This window comes from Thunnus albacares, chromosome 24 (assembly GCF_914725855.1).
Source record: "Thunnus albacares chromosome 24, fThuAlb1.1, whole genome shotgun sequence".
NCBI lineage: Eukaryota > Metazoa > Chordata > Actinopteri > Scombriformes > Scombridae > Thunnus > Thunnus albacares.
Window position 1 is genome coordinate 12,765,056 of NC_058129.1, and position 22,300 is coordinate 12,787,355.

At 39.9% G+C, this 22,300-nt stretch overlaps 1 protein-coding gene across 5 annotated transcripts in view; it reads right to left on the bottom strand.

Moving 5' to 3' along the window:
- Positions 1–22,300, bottom strand: part of LOC122976701 (receptor tyrosine-protein kinase erbB-4-like) — a 270,744-nt gene that overhangs the window by 123,976 nt on the left and 124,468 nt on the right. For all 5 annotated transcript variants that reach the window (XR_006401021.1, XM_044345333.1, XM_044345334.1 and 2 more), the window contains one exon: positions 15,969–16,120. Coding sequence is in view for 4 of the 5 variants with exons in the window: in XM_044345333.1 (XP_044201268.1) it covers positions 15,969–16,120 (152 nt within the window). In the remaining variant the exon portion in view is untranslated. The remainder of the gene's footprint in view (positions 1–15,968; positions 16,121–22,300) is intronic.

Sequence of the window (22,300 nt, forward strand, 5' to 3'; positions counted from 1 at the left end):
ATCATTAAAAAATAGTGACTTTGCAGTTTTTCTACAGTAAAAGGCACATTTTCAAAATGCACAATGACTGAAAGTGGACATATAATGTGTATTTCCAGGTCTATATTTTTATTCTGGGGCTCTACTGGAATATCTTTACATGATTTACAGTTTAAAAAAACTCCTCTTATTTATCATATACTGGCTCTTAATGCAGCCCCTCAGTTCAGCCTCTTTCTGAAAAAGGCCGTTTTAGCTCCTGTCTCTTTAAGGCCCCCCATCCCGATGAGCCCATTCAGTTCTGATTGGCCAGTGGCTCAGGAGGCTTGTGCGTAAATAAATAATAAAAATAATAAATAATTCATAGTCGATAAAGTATGAAACTGTAATTGGCACAAGAGGTCTCAACGGTTCAAATGAAAAGCCAAAATGACCAAGGTTTTTTTCTCCTTAATGAAAAGCAAACAGTGGAATTTGTAAACTACAAATATATTCAGGCCTGGTAACCAGGCAGCTGCAGGGCTGATTACAACTGTGTCAGATTTGATCTGTCTTGTCTCTTTATAATGTGTGTGTGAGTGTGTGTGTGTGTATTGGTTAGGGAGGGTATTTGTCAGCCATTTTGCCTCAGTGGAAAATGATGGCAGTGGCATCATCAGCGGTTGTGAAGCACGCCACGTTTCAGCGCTAAACTACTTCATTACTCTGGAATCAAATTGCCCTAATCGGAGATGGATGTCCTGATTTGTGGCAACACAAGGTGTGTGTACACCTGTGTGTCTGAATACGTGTGTGTGTGTTGCATCCATGCATGCACCTGCTGCATGTGTTTTTAGAAGGGGTGGGCATGCAATTTAAATCAATTTGTAATGAAATTGAGATAAAGCACAAATGACAAATGCCAGTTACAGCACGAGATAACTCAATTTAATATACCATAAACAGCATGTAGCAAGGGTTGATTTTCAAAGATAGATCATGCGTAGTATTATAGATGTGTGTGTGTGTGTTCATGTGGCTTCCCAGCCTGTGCATATAGTATGTTATCTTAGCCAATCAGCAATTGCAAAAAACTATTTCGTTTCTCTGCAGGGGGCTAAAGCTCATCTCTACGACAACCTAACACATCTTTTCCAGTTACAGTTCATATATAGGCCCAGATCTCTCTCTCACACACACACTGATGGATGATGGCATCAGTCATATGTTGAGCACATTCACTTATAACTCCTACCAATTGCAAAACTGTGAGACCAACTTTGAATCGTGCTACACAGAAGTTTATGTAAATGAGGGAACAAAAAATGGGGCAATTTGTTGAATGTACTGAACCTTCATACTTTTGTTTTATGATGTGACAACACTGTGGTTAAAGTCTGGTTAGGTTAAGGCACAATAAAACATGTGGTTGGGTTTAGGGAAAGATCATGGTTTGGGTTAAAATGATCACTTTGTTAAGGTTAGAGAAACATGTGGTGTGAGTTAAAGTTTGACCTTCGTCGTCTTGGTTACAGTGATAATCACGGCCCACTACCTCCAAATGAGGTATCAAACATAACTATATGTAATTTTTGGGCGACTGGCATTGCAAACTATTGTGTCATTTTTCTTGGGAGGACAGTCTCTTTTCACACCACCATCTGCAAGAATCCAGCAGCAGAGTGGATTATAACCAAGATGGAAATGCATGGAATAAGTTTCCAGCCAGTATGGAAATAACTCCTGAGGCGTAAGTTGAGGAGTATAGGAGAGGAGTGTTTGCTATCTACATAAATATTGCAAGAATATGTACAATACACTATATAATAAAAAACAGGACAGACTTGACAGTAACTCTAATGGAATTATAGTCAGTGTAACAGCAGCACAAAGAGAAAGTAATGTGTGATGGAATAAACAGAAAGAAATATTCACACTCCAGTACACTTGGTGATGCGCCTCTATTCTGACAAACTGTGGTGTAACTGTGTAGCTGTCTGGTGCAGCTTTTAGTGGGCAAGTAATGTGAGATAACTACATAGTAATCTTGAATCAAGCGACATTTATCGAAAACAAAGAATACAAATCAACCTCTAAAGATGGATGAGTTTGAGACATGTACTGTATTACTGCATTCTTTGTGAATTTGAATGGCTATAATCACCTATTAAAACAAAAGCGGAAAAGTAGAATCAACAAAAAGTGCAGCATGCAAGTTTCTTTATCAAGTTTTCTCTACACAGAATGGACTTCTGGTGACAGTGTGTATACAAGGCGATAGGATTGATTAACCATTACTATTCATACTCTCCAGTACAGCACAAAAAGGCAACAAAGCGGCAACTAAGACATGTCACAACTTTGGAAAATGAATGTATAGTAGAGCTAAGCTAAGTTGATCTTCACTGTGAAAAAATGCCAGCGACTGCTTCAGTGAACGTGGTATTTTTTGATACCTTAAAAGGCTTGCATTACCCAGAAAACACATTATGTCATGTCTGTAAACTGTGTGCACAACAAACTTTCTCTAGATAAATCACTCACTTGATGCTTTTTAAGATAAAGTTTTGTTCTGTGCGCCAAAGTTTTCAATTCATCCTGTGAGCTGATAACATTTCCCATCAGCGACAATACTGATACAACCTGATGTGAGCTTGGTTTAACATTGTGATCAACACCCAGTGTTCTGCTTTTACACAACCAAATGTATCATTTAGACTCGTAGAACGGGTGTAGTTTTTGCAGAAAAGGGCTCTAAACATCAGGACTGGGAGTGAAAGGCTTGGTGGGGGGGGTCACTCAATCGCTTCATTATTCAGTGAGGCACACAAAGACATCATGAAGTCACATTATAGTACACATACAGACACGTGCTCACACTCAAACATACACAGTGTAAATGTCACAGAGGAACGCAATCTGTTCCTTCCTCTCAGCGTAGCAGAAGAATCGTGATCCAGGGCGAATTTTTTTCCAAAGCCAGTTGCGAAAGGCAGATATTAAAAAAGGCACTGGGAGATACAATTTACACACGCCAATAAATTAATTCATGGTTTAGATGTGTTTTTAATATCCAGAAGGGGACCAAGGGGAAGGCTGGGTGTTCAAAATGGCGAGTGTCACAGACACTGAGGGTGTCTCTTAAGACTGCACTGGGAGAAATTTTAAACCCCAGAAGCTACATGACACTGAGCTGAATAAGAAAGGATAATAGAGCCAAGAGAAAAACAACAGCAGACTGGTATTAAGGTGTAATGCTGCTGATAATATGCAGGGTTTGTCCCAGTGCCCACATTTGGTGTCTTCAGCACTTGTGCATGTTCAAGTGACACCTGTTAAGAAAGCAATGTGTCCCACTTCAGAAAAATGTCAACACCTTACATTATATACCTAACCCACACTTCATGCACACTTGTCCTAATGCCATTAAGGAGTGGTTTCTAGAGCTTAGTTTATCACACAATTTAATCCAGTCCATTGTAGTTGGTTTATACAAACAGGAAGGAGATGAAATCATCAGTTTTATGACATGTTTGATTAAAGATGCCACATTTGACACATCTAAATCATATTGGCACTGTAATGAAATACAAGACTTTTGGTCATTTTGAAACTAGACTAGATTTAAAACTAGACATTAGTAGTGCATCTGTTCAAATTGCTCTTTTTTTTTAGAGCTGGTACATTTAGAAGCAGTGGTGACAGAATCCTTTACTGGATCCTTTACTCAAGTAAAAGCAGACATACCACACTCTACTGCATTGCAAGTAAAGTCCTGCATTCAAAATGTAACTTAAACTTAAAATCTTATAATTACATCTACTTCCTCAATGAAAGATCTAGAATCTATGAGTAAGAAAGTACCTTTCATTTCAAAACTTAAGCCGCTAGATGCAAGATGTCTCCTACATGGACCACCGTTGGCTTCCAGACTATTTGTGATGTCTCAAATCTCTTTTCTCAAAGTCAGATTTAAGGTGTCAGAGTGTCAAAAGTGTCAAACTCTGCACAACTTGTATTTTCTTGAAATGGGTGTTAGAAAGAAGACAGGAAAAGAGAGATTACTGCTTCAGTATCATGAAAAAAATAACACACGAAGAGCCATTAAACCAGCTCATTTCTATTTAAAACATGTTGAAATGATCCAACCACACTTGTTTAAAGAAAATAAGGCTGCATGTAGGTGTGCATTTGTAATATGATGCTGTAGGTGAAGGTGGTTAATTAAAATCATCAAAGAAACTACATCACAGTTTCCGTGTAGATTATTTTTCTGCTCATGTTTGCTACAACTTTCTCTGCAAACCTGATTTTCTTCTTTCAGCTCCTTTTTTCTCCCATTTTTTGTGGCTTTTTCCTCACTTTGCATTTTACGCCACTATCATTACCCATTGAATAATAAAAATGTGTGCCAATGTGGGACTATCAAACATGCAGAATGCTTTGCATGCACACAATGTGGGACTTGGAGTTTATATGCAAACACACCACTTTAATCAACAGTGAAACTCCACAGAATTGGGAAAATGTTACTTCTGTCAAGCACACTGTGTGGAATACACAATTGCAAAAAAAATCTTATAACCCTTTGTGAGTCACGAAATCTTTAGGAAATGTCATAAAAATGCAATATGCATACATAATATATCCTGCAGCTATCATATACTGTCTTCAAAAAAGCATATGATCTCAGAGCACTGTTACACAAGCCAGACACAAACACAGCCAGACACACAATTGTTCAGTTTCATGGACTAAGATCTGAAGATTCCAGAAAGTTCACGGGAAGTTGTGGGAGTCAAGACTGGGACGAGAAAAACTTCATTATTTACTTGTGTTTTGCAGCAAGTCGTTACTCTCTGGCCTTGCTTCACTTTTTCCTGCAGAAATGTAAGGGCTTAGTTAGTGTTTCTCAACTTTTCTAAGTGCTGCCAGAGGGACACCCAAGTATGTTTGGGTTTCTCTTTTAAAATGAAGAAGCTACAGCTGTGGAATTAAGTTGTGAATTTAAATTTAGAGGCTGCAGGTTATGTTCCTTGCCCTTATGTACCCGAAGTTGTGGCTGCAACTGCGAGCGGTCAGCAAAAACTATGATAACTTAAGGTGCACAAATGCCATACTACGTGCTCAGAGCTAACATGAAAGCTGAATTGAAAGTTGACAACACAATCTCTATTTGTAGGTGTTCTGTGGCTTTCAATCATATCACAAAATATTTCTCAGTAGATGGAATTTGCTCAGTTGAAGGTCAAATTTCCATTTTTTGAGCACTTCAATGACTTCTTGTTCATGGTCTGTCTTGCTAATTGAAATTGAAAGTTTAGTTTTGACAAAATCTTACCCAATGGCCCGTTAAAAAGTGTTTTTATCACATTTTTTGTGATACAAACAGGGTATTTGCCTGGGAAAAAACACAGAAAATGAGTAAAGGTCTTGGGTGAAATCAACTGGAAATCCGGCTTAAGATTTCTAGCCAGAAGTGTAAATGTCATAGTTATTATAACCCCAAACTGTATTAATATTTCTGTTATACTAATACAATAAAGAAAATTGTGTTGTAGAGGTTCAAATTTCACCACACACCAGATCTCTATGTTTTTCTCTTTATTTCTACATGAGATAAGAGAGTTTTTAAGCACAAAGCATAGAAAAAAAGAGCTTGAACTTCCAAAACTGCACCCCAACAGCACTGAACAAGGGAAGGCTTTCAGTTGTGTGGGAGTGAATACCTCTTAAAGCAATAAAACAGTTGTATTTTAATGGGAATTGTGTGCTGAATCTCTCAGTATTCATCATCCTAAGATACAAAAGAAAGAAAAGGAAATGCAGAGGATAAATAAATTCATCTCCATAATCTTTGAGGGTGAAGACATTTGTGTTGTCATTAAAACCCACACGTCAGCGGCGGCCAGGGGATAATTTGAGGACGTTGATTTTAAAATAGCAATGAAACTATTTGCACCTGGTAATGAGATAACACAGGTGTGAGTGAGGAGAAATGCCACACTTTGACACCGTGTGAGTCAGAGAGAGAGCGGGAAAATGAAGGGGATTGGTTGTAGAGGAGGGGAAGACATCGCTGGAGCTTTATCCGTTCCTCTCGGCCCCATGCATCTGCCACCATAATTTGTGATAATGACGGCATCCCAGCAGGGCCACTCTGTGCAGAGTGATTCGGAATTGATTTAGTGCATTAATTACGCCCCTGTTACGCCGGTGTCATGGACAATATTTTACAATTTGATAAGCAAAAGACGCACTGTGGGATCATTTTGATGAATTGCGAGGGTTCGGTCGTGGCGCGCTTTTATGGTCGTACCTTTTAATTTAACGGTAATCACTTTCCCCCCTCCACACCGCGGAAGCAGCAAGACTTTAATTTCACCTCTGAGACCTCTGCTCTGCACCGTGTCTGCTTTGATCAGGCCGACAAAAAAAAAAAAAAAAAAAAAGCAGGCATGCGGCCGACCGACCACACGCACACACAGCAACACACACGCAGAGATGAATAGTTGAGCAAGACAATCGGATCATGAATGCTAGACGGCAGGTTGTGTGCATGCATGTTTAATGTGTGGGTTTGTGTGTGTATAATATGTGCTGGCTTGTATATGTGTGTGTGTATGTGCATCTGTTCTGTTGCTTTGGCCTCCTCTGCGTGTCTCACTGCGCTGAAACAACAGCTCTCCAACGCTGGAGGCTAAACAACCACAAGTCCAGTAATGAGCAGGAACAGTGTCTAAGTCGTACCACCTACCAAACCCCCCCTGGGGGCAGAAGACACCCCAACATCCAAACTGGGAGCCACAACTCCCACAGGGGTCAGGCACAACAGTGGCGGCCTAAAATCCTTGTTATGGCCTGTTTGTCTTGACAGCTTTCTAGAAAAGTTGGTAAATCTGCAAACAGTAGGCATGCTACATGTCTGTGTATGACTCATTTTTATTTATTTATTTATTTTTACTATTGATTATAATGTTGCAGCTAAGCCAGTTGAAAGCAAAGTCTCAAACTGCCACCATTTCAAATCATTTACTGTATCTCCCTTGGCAACCATTGGCAATGACTGATAAAATCATCCTTCTGTATGAAATAATTGTTACACAATTGATACAGGCAGTAAAATTTAAGCTATTTCTGATAATCACTTGAATTACTCACTGATTATAATATCAACTCAGTTTTTGTTTATATGGATTTGTATTTATATGATCAATAAATAATACTAGAGCTGCAACGATTAATCGATTAGTTGATTGGCAGAAAACAAATCGTGAAAACTGATTAATCATTTAAGCCAAACATTTGATGGTTCCAGGTTATTAAAACTGAGAATTTACTGCTTTTCTCTTTGAGGTTTTGGACTATTCATTGGATGCTGGATACTGATGATATGCGACTGTCGTTTTTCATTGTTTTCTCACATTTTATAGAAATGATAATGAAAATTGTTATTCACAGCACTAAACAAGAATAAATTCAGTATATTTCAGAGATGCCTCATAGTTTTATGAAAACATAGTGTGCCACAATCAACCCATGAGAGAGGCGGGATTACTTGATGGTGTTTTTATCACCCACTGTTTCAACTGTGTGACACTAGCACTGCAGTAAAGTATGTACTGTACAACTTTCATGGACTGCTACTAATTAAAGTTACGTGAATTTGTTAATAGAGTCGACTTATATTGGATTATTGTGGCCCTGTAGTTAAAATAATCCAGCTACTATTCACAGAAATACGGTGTCAGGGTATAAAAGGGTTACACTGAATGAACCAGGCTCCATATCTGCACATTTCTGTCCTGCCAAAGTGTCAAGACACTGTCAGCTTTGTTGCAAAGTTCTGGTATTTGTGACCTTCCTTCAGAAGATAACACATCAATTATCATGCCAAGCTGCCAAATTGTAGTAAAGTGTTTATAAAACTCTTTTCAATATCATATGTTTATATGTTTGTCTTTTTGTCTCCTCTGTGTGCTGCTGCAAAGACGCAGTTTCCCAATGGTTAACACTGGGTAATATCACCGGGTCTCACATGTTGACACGTGTTCCTGATGAACATCAAAATGATCATCAAGGTCATGTGCTCAGGTAAAACAACTGCACCAGCAGCAACAAAGCAGAAATTATAAATGCATTCAATCTAAGAAGCACCGCAAATGAAAGAAGGTGTTTTTCCTAATACACGTGTGCTTTCACTGCAGAAATGGTCAAATAACTGCCTCAGCCATCAGAAAATCAACTCACATTGGTAAACTTTTTGAAATCTAAGTAAAGTTTGTATCCACAAGGCTTTATGTGAAAAAATGTATTTGCTTAAATTCAGAAAATATCTCTGAATGAGTCATTTTTGAATTTTATAGAATCATTTCCCATCGTTTTCTTTATTTCTTTCTTCTTTACTCATATCTAGAGATTCCTGAGACAAGGGAAAAACATGTGAATAAGTGGAATGATCTCATTCACTGCCTGCTTTTCATTTCTGTTTTTAGCCATGTATAATAGAATACTCGAGTTTCAAGTTTGAGTTCATCCGCTTCACTTGTGGTTACCAAATTACTCAACTGCAGAAAAACTGTTCACTCTAGTGAGAGAAGCAAAGAAAAAGAATAAAATTAAAAAGAAAACAAAGAATAAACTGTTATATTTTTCTCGTCTTGGACTTGGACGTCTCCATAACCCCACAATTAACAGGCTATAAGATACACCGGTTTAGTGCCACCGTGCTCTGGCAGGGTGCTGGCTGGCGCGAGCAGGGTGCTAATTTTCCCAGTGTTAAGAGCTGTAATTATGCAGACGCTGCCGGGCGCCCGCGAGGCACTAACAGCCCCCCGTTTCAGGCGACAGTCCCAACCTTTTATGAGCTCCTCAGCTGGTTCAGAGGCTAATGAAACTGTATGATTCGCCCGGCAAGCACGCCCCTCTCCAACCGTCGCTCGGGATCATGGTGTCGTTATTTGGTGAAGAGGGCCTGTGACAGCCATTGTGCCGCATTGGAGCACAATAGAGTGAAATATCTATAGAGAGCGGGGAACATGGAGTGAGGGAGAGAAGCACTTGACCTCCTCAGTGGCCCTGTCCTCAACCTTTCTCGGTCTCTTCATGTAAATAACGTTTCTCACTCTGAGTGGAAGAGCTCTTTTTTGAGTGTCGCCCAAAAAGCCTGTAGCACATAGTCTCAGTACAAAAATATAAAGATGGATTCAGGTTTTCATGTGGAAGTAATTCAGGGAAAATTCCATAAAAATAAGAGTGATATAAAAACAATCTGTTTTAAGAAACTGCAGTGACCTTCCAATTAGCCTCAACTCTTTGCCACTGCTCCCATTCAGACACATGAGCACCAGTGAGTTTGGGCACTGATACTGGGCAATGTGGCCTGGCTCACAGTCTAATAATTCATCCCAAAGGTGTTGGCTGGTTCCACACCGAACTGGGAAAACCATTAGCAATAAAAATGGTCAGGCCAGAAATGTGGGTGTTGTCTGACTCAGATCAGTAAATTACAGCACAAGTCTTTCATCCTCTAAAGGAATATTGCTTGATATAGCAAATCATGTCCAGATATGATCTTAAAAAGTTAAGAAAGCCCTTAGGCAACTAAACAAAACAAATAAATATTAATTTATTACACAAGTAAGTCAGAACATCTACTTTAAAATACTGCTACTGGCCTACAAAACCCTCACTGCGCTAGGAACTAATTATATCTCTGGTTTTCTCCGTGTGAACCTTCAATAAGACGTAGATCTCAACGTAGATCAACACAAAACACCGGGAGAAGCATTGTGTGATGTATTTTGGATGATGCAACAACCTCCTGATTAGCTTTAAGTATATGTTCACAATTTTTCAAGTCTGTCTTAAAACAACAGTCAGATACCCATGTGAACACTAAAACACTGTAATCATTCCTCCTGTTCATACTGCCCATTGAGAGATCCCCTCATAATGCACCTTCAGTGTAAGTGGAGGGGGACAAAATCCACAGTCTTCATTTTGAGCAAAACTGTAAAAGTTTATCTGAAGAATATATGATGTTTCAGCCGTCTGACTGACAAATAAAGTGGATATCATAACTAAAATGTGGATATCATAACTAAAAAAGGGAAATTGGCACTAAAAAGACAGTGACTTTGAAAGTTATCTACTTGATTTGACTAATTTGGACGCCTGAAGCTTCATATTGGCTTCAAATAAACTTTTAAATACATTTTTGCTCAGAAGGAGGACTTCTGTCTGGATTTTGTCTCCTATCACTTACACTGAAAGTGCACAAAGTGATCTTCTCATAGTCAGTATGAACAGGAGGAATGATTACAGCACGGGCACCTGACTATTGCTTTAGGTCAGACTTTAAAAATTGTGAACTCGTCCTTTAAGCACTGTCCAAATCTTCATCATAAGCATCATAATTGAACCTTTGTTACTGCTTTAGTTTTGCAATTTACTATTCATTCATTCTTATTCATCACATTATTTAATTGGTAAAGCACTGTCACTGTGTATAGCATGAAATGTGCTATGTAAATAAATTACCTTATCTTGCCTTTGTGCCCAGTAGCCTTGTCATGCTGAAACCAGACATCCACAAACTGTCACCACAAAGTTGAAAGCACTGATTGCCTAAAATACATATGCTGAAGTATGGAACTGAAGGCCAAAACCTATACCATGAAAAGACACTCTCCAAGTACATAAAAAAGTATGTATCCATATCATGAATAACTGGATGAATGGCATACATTGTTGAAGGGCAGACGCGGAGAAACAAGTGTGATAGAGTGGAGTCTGAATTACTGCCTCCGAGTAAATTAATAGCACAAGAGCCGCACTCTCAGACAGAGGGAAGAGTGATCTGATGAGTGCTGAATAATGACACACACACACAGTAGCGGTAATCTCTGAGTAGCACACTGATCTCAGCAAGGACATACATGAAAAATAAAAAAAATTTAAAAAAACTGAGCAAGTCGTAGCTGGCAAGGTCACAAAACCAAGGATGAAAGTTTGTAATATTATATGAACATCGCCGCTCTGACTGAGATAAGCAACCTTTACCCCCTTTAAGTGTTTATCCTCTAACCCCATTTTTTTAAACATCATATAACATCTACACAGCACGCTACCAGTACATGCATTGAACACACGCACACACACTAACCATAGAGGCAGCAGAGCAGAACGCGCGTGCAATTTCTGAGGATGTACGCTTTGAGAATAGCTAAGCTGCAGAATCACTGAGTGCTTTCATTTGCAGCTGAAATACAGCCCAAGGAAAATGGGAAGCCTTTGGTGTGAGGAGTCTCTTCTCTCTCCTCTCTCATCTCTTTTTATTTTCTTCTCTCCTCTGTTGCCTGGCTGTGCCGAACTGAACTCGTAGAGCCACGTTACCCCTCTTAAAAAAAAAAAAAAAAGAAGAGAAAACTTTGGAAATGAGTGCTGGTTAAAAAAGCTGTATCTCTCCTTTCTCTCTGTCTCTTGCGGCTGGTGTTTGCCAGAGATAAGCTCAGTAAAGAGTGTCTCTGTCTGCATATCGACATAGAGTATACACCTCAGTGACCGTGTCATTCATCTCGCTTTATTGCTAAAGCTTGTGTGTGTGTGTGTGTGTGTGTACAAGTGTGTGTGTTTGCGTCCCTAACTTGTGATGACTGGGGAGAAGTTTGAGAATCTGCCACTACATCTCTTCCTGGCTTTATGGACGGACATCCCCCGTCCCTCCGCTCTCAGCTGCAGCCCTGGCATGGCGCCCTGTGTTTTGCAGCGCTAGCCGCCAGATTGATCCGGCTTTAATGAAGAGTCCTTCAGCCTAGATGACATCATTAGCTGGTTGTGGGCCACTGCGGGCTACTTGGCGCAGCTCCCTGCTTCACTTCTGGGAAAATGGGTCATTGTGAGTGACAGACAGACAGTGGCCAAGGGAACCGGCCAGCGAGCTAGACAGAGGTGGGGTATGCCAAGGCGTCAGCACGGTGATGCCCTTCAGACACCTGAGCCTGTATTCACAAAACACTTTATCTTTCCAGCAAAAGTACGTCTGAGGAGCCCGATACATTTTTTGTTAGGCGTTTTTACTCAGACCACATATTTCTGGCCAACTTTAGTGAGCTGACCTTGCTTGCCAAGAAGTTCAGCTTACAATGATTTGATGGCCATGCTGGTTTATGACTGAAACCTTTCGTTTTATGAAAAATCTACAGACGGGTGGACATGACAGATAAGCTAAGCGAGTCAGTCGTCTAATAGATTTTCTTAGTGCCTTAAACCATAAAATTCATGTCAAATCATATCAGTTATTTGTGATGTTTTTGGAGCTGGTTTGAAGCCCAACGTTTCGGAATGACGCTAATACCGAGCGGTGCGCACTTGGGCTAACATTAGCTACAGCTGTCAATCAACGTGCACATGGCAGACATCACAGCTACTATAAGTCTTCGAATCTTATTAACGGAGCAATAATTTTCAAAATGACCACCGGCACACTTATCGGAGGGCCCGAATTTAGTGATTGGGACCATAATGACTTGTTGAAAAAAACTGACTTTCCTTTTGTATTTCTAGAGAGAAGTTGACCCTTTTTCAATGTGTGGAGCCAGCATCTAGTGGCCATCGGTGGCCTTGCACTTTAAGGTACTTTCACACTGGCTTCAGCCTCAAGCCGTGGTAGTTGCTGCTTGGTATAAACATAAAACCTCCTCCATATATTGATGAAAGATTGGTCATTGAAAATGGTAAGAAGTTTCATCATTAACCCAGGAGGTGTACACAAATTGACCAGGGAAAATAACTCTTAGTGTGAAATTATTATGAGGGTAATATAAATTAGCAGTGACGTCTTTATTTTCATCTGAAATCAGTACAACGTTTGCTTCCACGCTCCAAGAATATCACAAGAGTCCCATAAAAAGTTACAGTTTAAAAAGATTTTAAGATGAAGACTCATTTGAAGAGTGTACTGTGCATATGAGCACTAGAAAAATGTATTTTACCCACAGACAGTAATCTTTAGTAAAGCTTTATGGTGATCTGCTGGAGTGAGCTCCACCCACGCGGGCCTCTAAGCAGGTTAAAACAAACACTAAGATTTATTTGTGAATACAAATTGACCCAGATCGGATACAGTCTGAGCTATAAAACAAACTTAATCACATCTCTGGTCTTTCGGCTCTCGCCTTGGCTCTACTGAAGGAAAGAGAAAAAAAAGGGAGGAAAGTCAGAGAGAGATGTGGTTTGGAGGAAAGCTGGACCTGAGGAGGCTGCGGAGCCATCTCATCCATCTAACTGTCAGCATCTCACCAGGCAAAAATCACCAAGTCTTCCCGTCTGTCCCTGCACTCACTCCCTCCCTCCCTCTCCCCATCTCTGCCCTGCATTGCCCCTTCATCCCTGCTCTCTCCGAACGCACACATAAACACAGACGTACGCAGACACAAACACAAACACACACCCCTGCGGCACGGTAGCTGAACATTGTAATTTCAGTGCAGCAGCTGTTTTTGCCTGCCATAAAAGTGACACCCCTCTAGCTCTTCTCTCGCTTGCTCTTTTTTTTTACCCACCCTGACTCCCTCGCCTTTGTCGTCACTCTTTCCGTCCATCCACACTACGCTCATCCATTTGTCCCTGTATACTGTATACTTCACTTAGGCTGCGTTTTTTTTTTTTTTAAAGAAAACTGTGAGAACCCAAGTGCATCAGCTCTCCTCAGCCTGCCTGCAGCTCAGAATTTATGAGTCCATGTCGGTTGAAATGTGTGCAACATGTGCATACCGATGTTGAACTTTACATAAACCATTGTGTGTGTGTGTTTCTTGCGATATAAAAAAGGAAAGAAAATAAATTCTGAGCGTAAGATGCAGCATAACTTTGCTGTTTAAGGTGTTTTTATAATAATAAAAGCTGTAAATTAATGACTGTCATTAAGTGAAAAACATGCCTTTAAATTGAATTTCAAGTCTCACTTTTTGCTTGCCAATTGGATACTTCAAACCTGATCCTCATTGGAAATTAAGTTTTCATAATATAATTCTTTAATTGTGAAAGTGAAAATATAAGTGAAATATAAGCTTCCACTTTAAGAATTGGGGTGGGGTATCTGTGATTTTTTTGTAACCAATGGGGTGATTGTGACAGAGTTTCCATGGAAACCGCATAACTCCAGAGTCCTGACCCCCTTCACATCCACTTAACAATCCCCCAGATGCCTAATTGTTTCCCTAATGATGCTGGGCCTAATGGGACTGTTTATGGTATTCATTTGATAGCATTGGCCCAGTAATTAGACTACACCTCACTTCATTAAACAGCAGGGGAGAGGGACAGCACAAGTGAATTTTAAAGCACAGCCCTGATGATGGAAGCGTGTACACACACACACACACACAGGCACACAGGCACACACAGACACCACATGTACAGAAAGCTGCTATAGACCCAAGAGTACTGTGTTCGGCTGGGTTGAGGATGGCACTTTATATTCTGAGTATTGTTCATTTGCCTGCAGTGTCTCAGCATCTCACAGACATGTCTTCCATAGTAATTCTTACCAGCCCCTCTTATCATTAGTTCTATTGTACTGTATAGTGTCTTATTGTACTGGCAAAGGACTTCAATCAATATCCACGAGTGCTGTCGACGTGAATAAGATGCTGAACTCATTGCTGGTTATATATTGTAACACCTTCCAGATAAGGACACATCAGCTGCCTTGAATTCAAATAAAGCACTGAACCAGGTTTTCCACAGTTGCTCCAAAAAGATATTTAACCACTCGAGTGAACAAACCTAATGCCATTAAATTGCTATCCTGACAAGAAGCTTCTACAACACACTTGGAAACAGAGGCGTCATGCCCCCCCTGTATGTTTTAATTTGTATTTAAATCTGCCTTTTACAGACCCCACTCTCTGTTTACATTGCTTGGCTCCTTTTAGCTGGAGAGCACTACTAGTAGAAGCAGAGCTAGTACAGCCGCTCAGGTGTGGCTGTGGAAGTTGTGCAAATTGGTTGTGTTAGCCGCAGTCTGATGTTAGAATAACTAATCTCAGCTCACACCATAAAAACAGTATGACTTGAATGAATATGTATTTTCCTTATTTACAGGGACTTTAGCATCAGTGGTTTTACCACAAGTAATTAACATTAGTGTTAACTTGTTGTCCTCTGCTGTGTATATAGGCTATCTATGCTAAGTTATTATTGATTTTGTAAAAAAATGTATTGTAAGTAAAAACAGTAGCAACATGTTGAGAATATAAGCTTTCTTTGCTTTAAATAATCGACAATTCTGGCTAGCTAACCAGCTAATGTTACCCCTGAGTTTAAAGCTTTTTTACTAACAATTTCTTGTTCAATATTCCTATTAAATGTAATTTTGAACATTAAATATTAATAATACCCAAAGTGTTAAAAATAAAAGTGTCATTTAATGACAGTATAGTTGTAGATAGTTACTGAAAAGGGACTGTTTGATCATGAACATAGAAGCAGATAATTACTGGTAACAATTGATTGGAAACCTGCATCTTACATATTTAAATGCATTTTAAATGCATTTACAACACATTTGGGCAGATTCACTTCAATTGATGAAAATGAGAAGAAAAGATCTATCTCATTTAAAACAGAGATACCTAGAAACAAGGCAAGAAAATGTGCATGTTAGCTTGGAAGTTGTTAGAACTACATACTGTAGCTAGATTATCTGTTTCACCTGCATACATGATGAGAGAGAGAGGAATACAATATGTTTCACAATGCTGTCCATGGTGCTGAATTTGAACCCAGTCTCTCTCTGTCTCTATCCATGGTGCTGAAAAATCCCAATCCTATTTTACAATCTTCATAGTGCTGAAGCTTATAGTCTTTCTCCTCATCCATAGTGCTGAAATGTTCAAACTCAGTTTTTGTATCCTTTCATGCAAAGGTGATCTTGTCACCTGTATGACCGAATGTAAACACCCCCTGCTGGAGGAAACAAGTCAAAGACGGTTCTGTGTTCATACCTTTAGGAAGGAGAGGTTGCGATGTCGATCAATACTGGTAATCTCCAAATTGCCCATAACAACTTCACAATTCTCATAGAGCTTCTTCAGGGTGCGGTACTGCTGGTCCAGGTCAGACAGAGTGCTCAACTTGTTCTCCGTGCCAGGACAAACTAGAGATGAGAAACATACAGAAGAAAATGTGTCATTTTAGAGGCAATTTGTCACATGAAAAACTTATAGCACACTCAAATATTGTAAAACACGAAGAGTGCTGTGGGAATAGGGCGCCGTGATAGAGCCTGAGGTATATGCAGGGGAGATTTCAGTTAATACAAACATTTCTTAGAAGCAGAGCTGCTTGTGAGTCAGAAATAATTGGACTAGTCGAGCCCAATTTGCAGTCCCAAAGAACCACGGATTTTTAGAATAAGTCACCTAAAGGAGGAGTTAAACACAAAGAAAGTACTTTGGCAAAAAAATAAATAAATAAATAAAAAGTACAATTAATTGTTTTTATTCATTTATGACTATGGTAGTCATTACTTGGAAATGTCACCAGTGTAGTCTACCATACTGTAACTGCTTAATACTTAAAGGTCATCCAACCAGGTAACCAAGATAAGTAATTTTTTCAGTGATAAAATTGATGTAAAATGTGATAAATCTCTTTTCCCCTGAGCTTTTCACTCAAACAATGCTTTGCCAGAGCAACTGAGATTTTTCTACTGCACTTTCTGAGGTTTAAACATGCATGGTTCAACGACTGCTGCATAGCACAGCCTCTCAAAGACGGTTTGAATCAGCGAGATAATGAATGGAGAATGAGAGACAGAGGGCAGAAAAGACTATTCAGATAAGACATTTTGGGAGCAAAAGTATGCATTGTGTGAATATGATTACAGACACGGAGAAAAAGGAAGTGGGGAGGGGGGGGGGGGGAGGATTGAAGGACGAAGGGAACGGGCGGCGGAGAAAGAGTGGGTCAGGAGATTACGTAAATTGCTGAAAAGAGTGCAGAGTGCGGCAGACGTGACCCTCGACAATGAGGGAGCTGCGAGAGTTGAGACTCGGGGAGGGACAAGTGGGGTGAGAGGGGCGGATATCATTTCTCTGAGGCAGTGACCTACAGTCTGGGTCTGGCACCGGCACACTGTTTAATCAAAGATATTCAAATTGCATTGGTTGACCTTTACAGGGGTTTTCACTTGGAGACTTTACTCGGTTGACGAGATTACAAGACTTTGAAGATATTATAGCGAGTGGAAACGGCTCTATTGCTGTGCGGACGGGTAAAACAGGTCGATTTTTCGGGATATAAACAGAACCATAAAAGTGAAGACACACATATACCTGTCTCTTATATTTCTGACAGCTCCCATCAGCCTCTGGCAAACATCCTTTTACCAATCTACGCTAATGGCACTAACACCTACAACACATGTATACTGAGCTCCACTTGTCATTTCAGCTATTAGAAGATCCAGGAGATAAAACAAGTTGTTCTACATGACTTTGCAAAGCATGCATGAAGACAGAAAGTTGCTATTATGTGTTGGTTTTGAAAACAATTGTGTTCGTCTGCAGTGCTAATGCAGTAATAAAGGATAAATGCATGGATTTGGTCTAATGCAGTGGCGACCTCTGTAATTACTTCTTCCTATTTCCACCCATCAAGCACTCTTTCTGTCCCTGCCAGTGTTTCCACCAGTCAGTCAGTCAGTCAGTCAGTCAGTAAGCGTCCCCAGCCTCAGTCCTGCTACCATCTGCTCCATTCAGCTGGCACCGTCGCCACGTTAACACGGGCACGACTGGAGATTTGTGTGTGTATGTGTGTGTGGTAAGTGCTGGAAAGGCTCAATGTAATTAAACTGCTCATTAAAGTTTGTCAGTGGTTCAACTTTTGATAGGTCTTACTTTTAAATTTCATTTTTGCCAGCTACTGCAACTGGTAGCAGTAGGTAGTGAGGGAATACTATTTTGCATCTCTTTATCATTTTTTAACAGCTTTAGACAAACAACAACAACAAAAACCTGAAATACAGCAAATCGGCAAAACACCAGAGGCTTGTGTTTGCACCCTTTCTTTTACCAAAAGCCAATCATGGTTTATTTGAACCACAAAGGCAGTGTTTCTCTAACCAAATGGTTTTAAAGGTGTTATATTGTGCTTTTTCCAGTTTTCTGTTTTTTTTTTTAAACTGTGATGATGTTGGATATCTATGTTAAACATGGTCAAAGTTCCAAAACTTGAGGTTAACGCAAGCCAAAAGCCAGGGCTTCAACCTCGTTCCCTAGCCTTGGTTGCTAAGGTTGTTGCTAAGGTTTTTCCACATGTTGTTTGTGTTCTCCATTTTCATATTTCAGATCAGATCTTGGCTCAAACATGTACTGTTCGAGCTGGGAATGAATGAATGTACTTTTTCATTGGAAATGACATCATCTACATTAGAGTCCATTTAGCATGGCTTTTACATCACATCACTCAGTTCTTTATGAGAGCATCTGCAGGTCACCGCTAACAATTCAGGTACTTTTTTATGTACTGTATCCTTCAGCAGCTTTCATTATGTTTTTCCACATATTTCATCTCCAATGTGAAACTACTGCACTCTCAGAAGTTTGACAGTTCGATTTGCTTGGAAAAGTAAAAAATAAAAATAAAAAAAGTAGACAGATTATAGATTATAGTCACAGTAAATCATTTAAAAGACACAGTCAGGGACATTTTAAAGACTAAATGGTTCCTCCTTGAGAAAAGTTGTATTTTTAATGCATTTAAATGCCTTTTATGTTTTTCCTTCTCAGTTTTATTTCCTCTGTGAGTGAGGGTTCCTTATGTTTCGTGATCCATTTGATGATTGCCAGACTGAAATGTATGCTTTTTTTCTTTTTTGGCCTTGATATTTAAATCTCAAGAGCTGGTTAAATAAGGGTAAAGTAAGCATAAATTAATCAACATAAATAAGACTTTTAATGTATATCCTCCAATTCTGGTGGTAGTTGTGGGTGCAAGACACACAGTGTCTGTTAGGGGTCGGTCCATTTGCATTTCACCTTTTGTTGTGTCCTTTAAATACAGCTGCTGTAAATTTCGGACATGCCCAAGTTCATTTCCTCCTCACCCGAGCACAAGAATTTCAGACAGAAAGAACAAAAAGGGGAACAAAAAAACCCCAATGGACTATTGCATAGTTGAACTTGCCCCTATATTGAACAACATTGAGAGCTCATAAACTCCCATATTGCTTTATGGATCGTTGGCTCTGCAAAGATGAGTGCGCTTCCTCTCCTTTGTGATCCTCCATATTGCTGTGTGTACCGGCTGTGTGGGACAGAATGGCAGTGAAGGGACCTGAGCTGTTGTGATAAATGAGATTTGCTGACACACAAACACACACACACACACAGATGCACATACACACACACACACACACGAGTTATTAGATCAAATGATTTAAGAGTGGCTACAAACTCAAAGGAAGTCTGTGCGAGGATATAAAATTGGTCCGATCGATAAACGCGTGTGTGAGGAATTTTGTGTATGCGCGTGTGTGTGTGTGAGGGGGATGAAAGGTTAGCGGGCGTCTGTAATCATCTGTTATTGAAACCTATTCGTGAGTGCGTGTGCCCGTGAGTATATGTCTGTCTGTGTGCGCATGGTGATAAAAGATCAGAGGGGAGAGGTGAAAAGTGAGGGGAGTGAGAAAACAACTCTCAAAAGCCAATATCAGCCAACAGCACAGCACACACACACACACACACACACACAGACAAAGAGAGAAATAGCGCTCATTCAGGTAGAGTAAGCAAGGTAAAAAACAGGCAAAGAAAACAGAATTAAAAGAGAAAGACAGAGAAAGAGAGACACAGCCTTGTAGTGGTGAGAGTGGGAATGACGTCCGGGAGCATTAGCATTCATATCGACACACTCTACTGTAAATGCTCTTTTCTCTGAGCTCATTTCGAAAGTGTCTGTCTGATCTGCCTCTCTCTCTTTTCCTAATTTCTTTTTTTTCTCTGCCCTTAGCCATCTATTTCTTTGTCTCTGCCCTGTCTCCTCGCCCCCCTCCCCCCCCCATTCTTCTGTCTCTCAGGCTCAGTGGTGGACAATGTAAGTATTGAGCCGTCGCCTTTTTCCCCGTCAATGCGTGCGGTGACACGGGGCAATGTACACTTGACAGCTCTGGTGTGTGCCTGCCTGTGTGTGTGTGTGGTGAGGAAGCGGATATCTGCCAATCAGGACAATAGGCACAGTATCTCTACAGTTGTGTTTTTGCAAGGAATGAGGAGGGTGAGTGACCCCACTAGAACTCCTCATACAACTTTTTATTTAGCTTATTATGATTATTAAACATGAGTTCTAATTGGCTGGCATAAAAGGACACCTCAAACTAGTTGTGGTCAACATTTTTATTGTTTTTGGGGAGGAAACAGCACCATCTTGCCCATTTCTCATCTACTGTTTTCATATATCAGTACAGCTTGTCCTGTATAGCCGCTTATATACCATTTATCCAGGCTGTCATTGTTCTTTTTGATTTAAAGTAAGCTGTAAAAGAACTTAATTTGCTTTTATGCAAATTTTAGTGCGTCCAGAAGATACATTTATAGTGTGTAACAGCATAAAAACACTTGTGTTAACTTCTTTTCCACTGGTAGAAGAAGATGGTGTCATTATGGTACCAGCTTTGGTAACTATGGTGGAAAAAGATGGTGTTATTACTGGCACCGGTTTCGGTAACTGGTAGAAGAGGATGGTGTCATTATTGGTACCAATTTTGGTAATTGGTAGGAGAGGATGGTGTCGTTATTGCTGCCAGTTTTGGTAACTGGTAGAAGAAGATGGTGTCATTATTGGTACTAGTTTTGGTAACTGGTAGAAGAAGATGGTGTCGTTATTGCTGCCAGTTTTGGTAACTGGTGGAAGAAGATGGTGTCATTATTGGTACTAGTTTTGGTAACTGGTAGAAGAAGATGGTGTCGTTATTGCTGCCAGTTTTGGTAACTGGTGGAAGAAGATGGTGTCATTATTGGTACTAGTTTTGGTAACTGTTAGAAGAAGATGGTATCATTATTGCTGCCAGTTTTGGTAAATGGTAGAAGAAGATGGTGTCATTATTGGTACTAGTTTTGGTAACTGTTATAGAAGATGGTATCATTATTGCTGCCAGTTTTGGTAAATGGTAGAAGAAGATGGTGTCATTATTGCTGCCAGTTTTGGTAACTGGTGGAAGAAGATGGTGTCATTATTGGTACTAGTTTTGGTAACTGTTAGAAGAAGATGGTATCATTATTGCTGCCAGTTTTGGTAAATGGTGGAAGAAGATTGTGTCATTATTGCTGCCAGTTTTGGTAAATGGAGGAACAGGATGGTGCTTTCCTTCTTTCCCAAATCAATCCATTGGAGCATTTTAGCTTCAAGTAAGCAGTGATTTCAAAATCCTAACAGCGATTTAGGTCATAAGGATGGTAAAAGATGGATTTTGGTAAATATGTTGGTTAGAATTTGCAACAGATACAACATTTATCACTGCCTTCCAAAATGACCCAAATGAGCATTTCCTGATCTGAGTCCCAAGATTTTTTTTTCCCAACATGTATTTAACTATTGCAAAATTATACATATGAGTCTCCACTATGGTTTAGGAACACAACTACTTTGACTAAGGTCATGATTTTACGACCAAAATGGTATACGAACAGTGTCTCCCATGTAAGACTCACATTCCAGTCTCAAAATATGAGCTATGAGGCAAGTGAGAATGACCAAGCAAGACTGAAAAAGGTTAGTGGAGCAATACAGGAATGAATGAACAAACATAAACGGTAAAAAGAAAAGAAACAGAGCAGCCAGCACAAAAAAAGAACAATAGAAAGAAAAGAAAGAGTGAGCTCCTGGCGAGAGCATTGTGTAATACCATTCTTGGGGATTTTCATGCCCTAAGGAATCCAACAGTGCAGATACCAGACTCAATGCCTCCACTGGAGAGTCAGCTTCCTCATTCACTTTGATGACAGCCATGTCTTTATAACTAATACACAATGACCAATAACTAAATGAAAGACTCGAGCTGGCAGCCTATGGGCAGCAATGATGCTGTGATTTTTTCTTACTCTTTGGTCTCAGTCCAGTTCAAATACAGATGGAGTGTGTGCATTTTATGTCTTTGTCTGTGTACATTTTGTGTGTGCTGGCTCAATGAGGCATGTGTGTGTTTGAACAAATGAATATGCATAGAAAGGGAAAAAAAACACACACACACACACTTCTTAGCTGCTGGCGTATCCCTTCAAGTCGCTTTTCTCGCTGAAGCCGACTGAATTTAATCTCGCTAAATTGAATTACAACT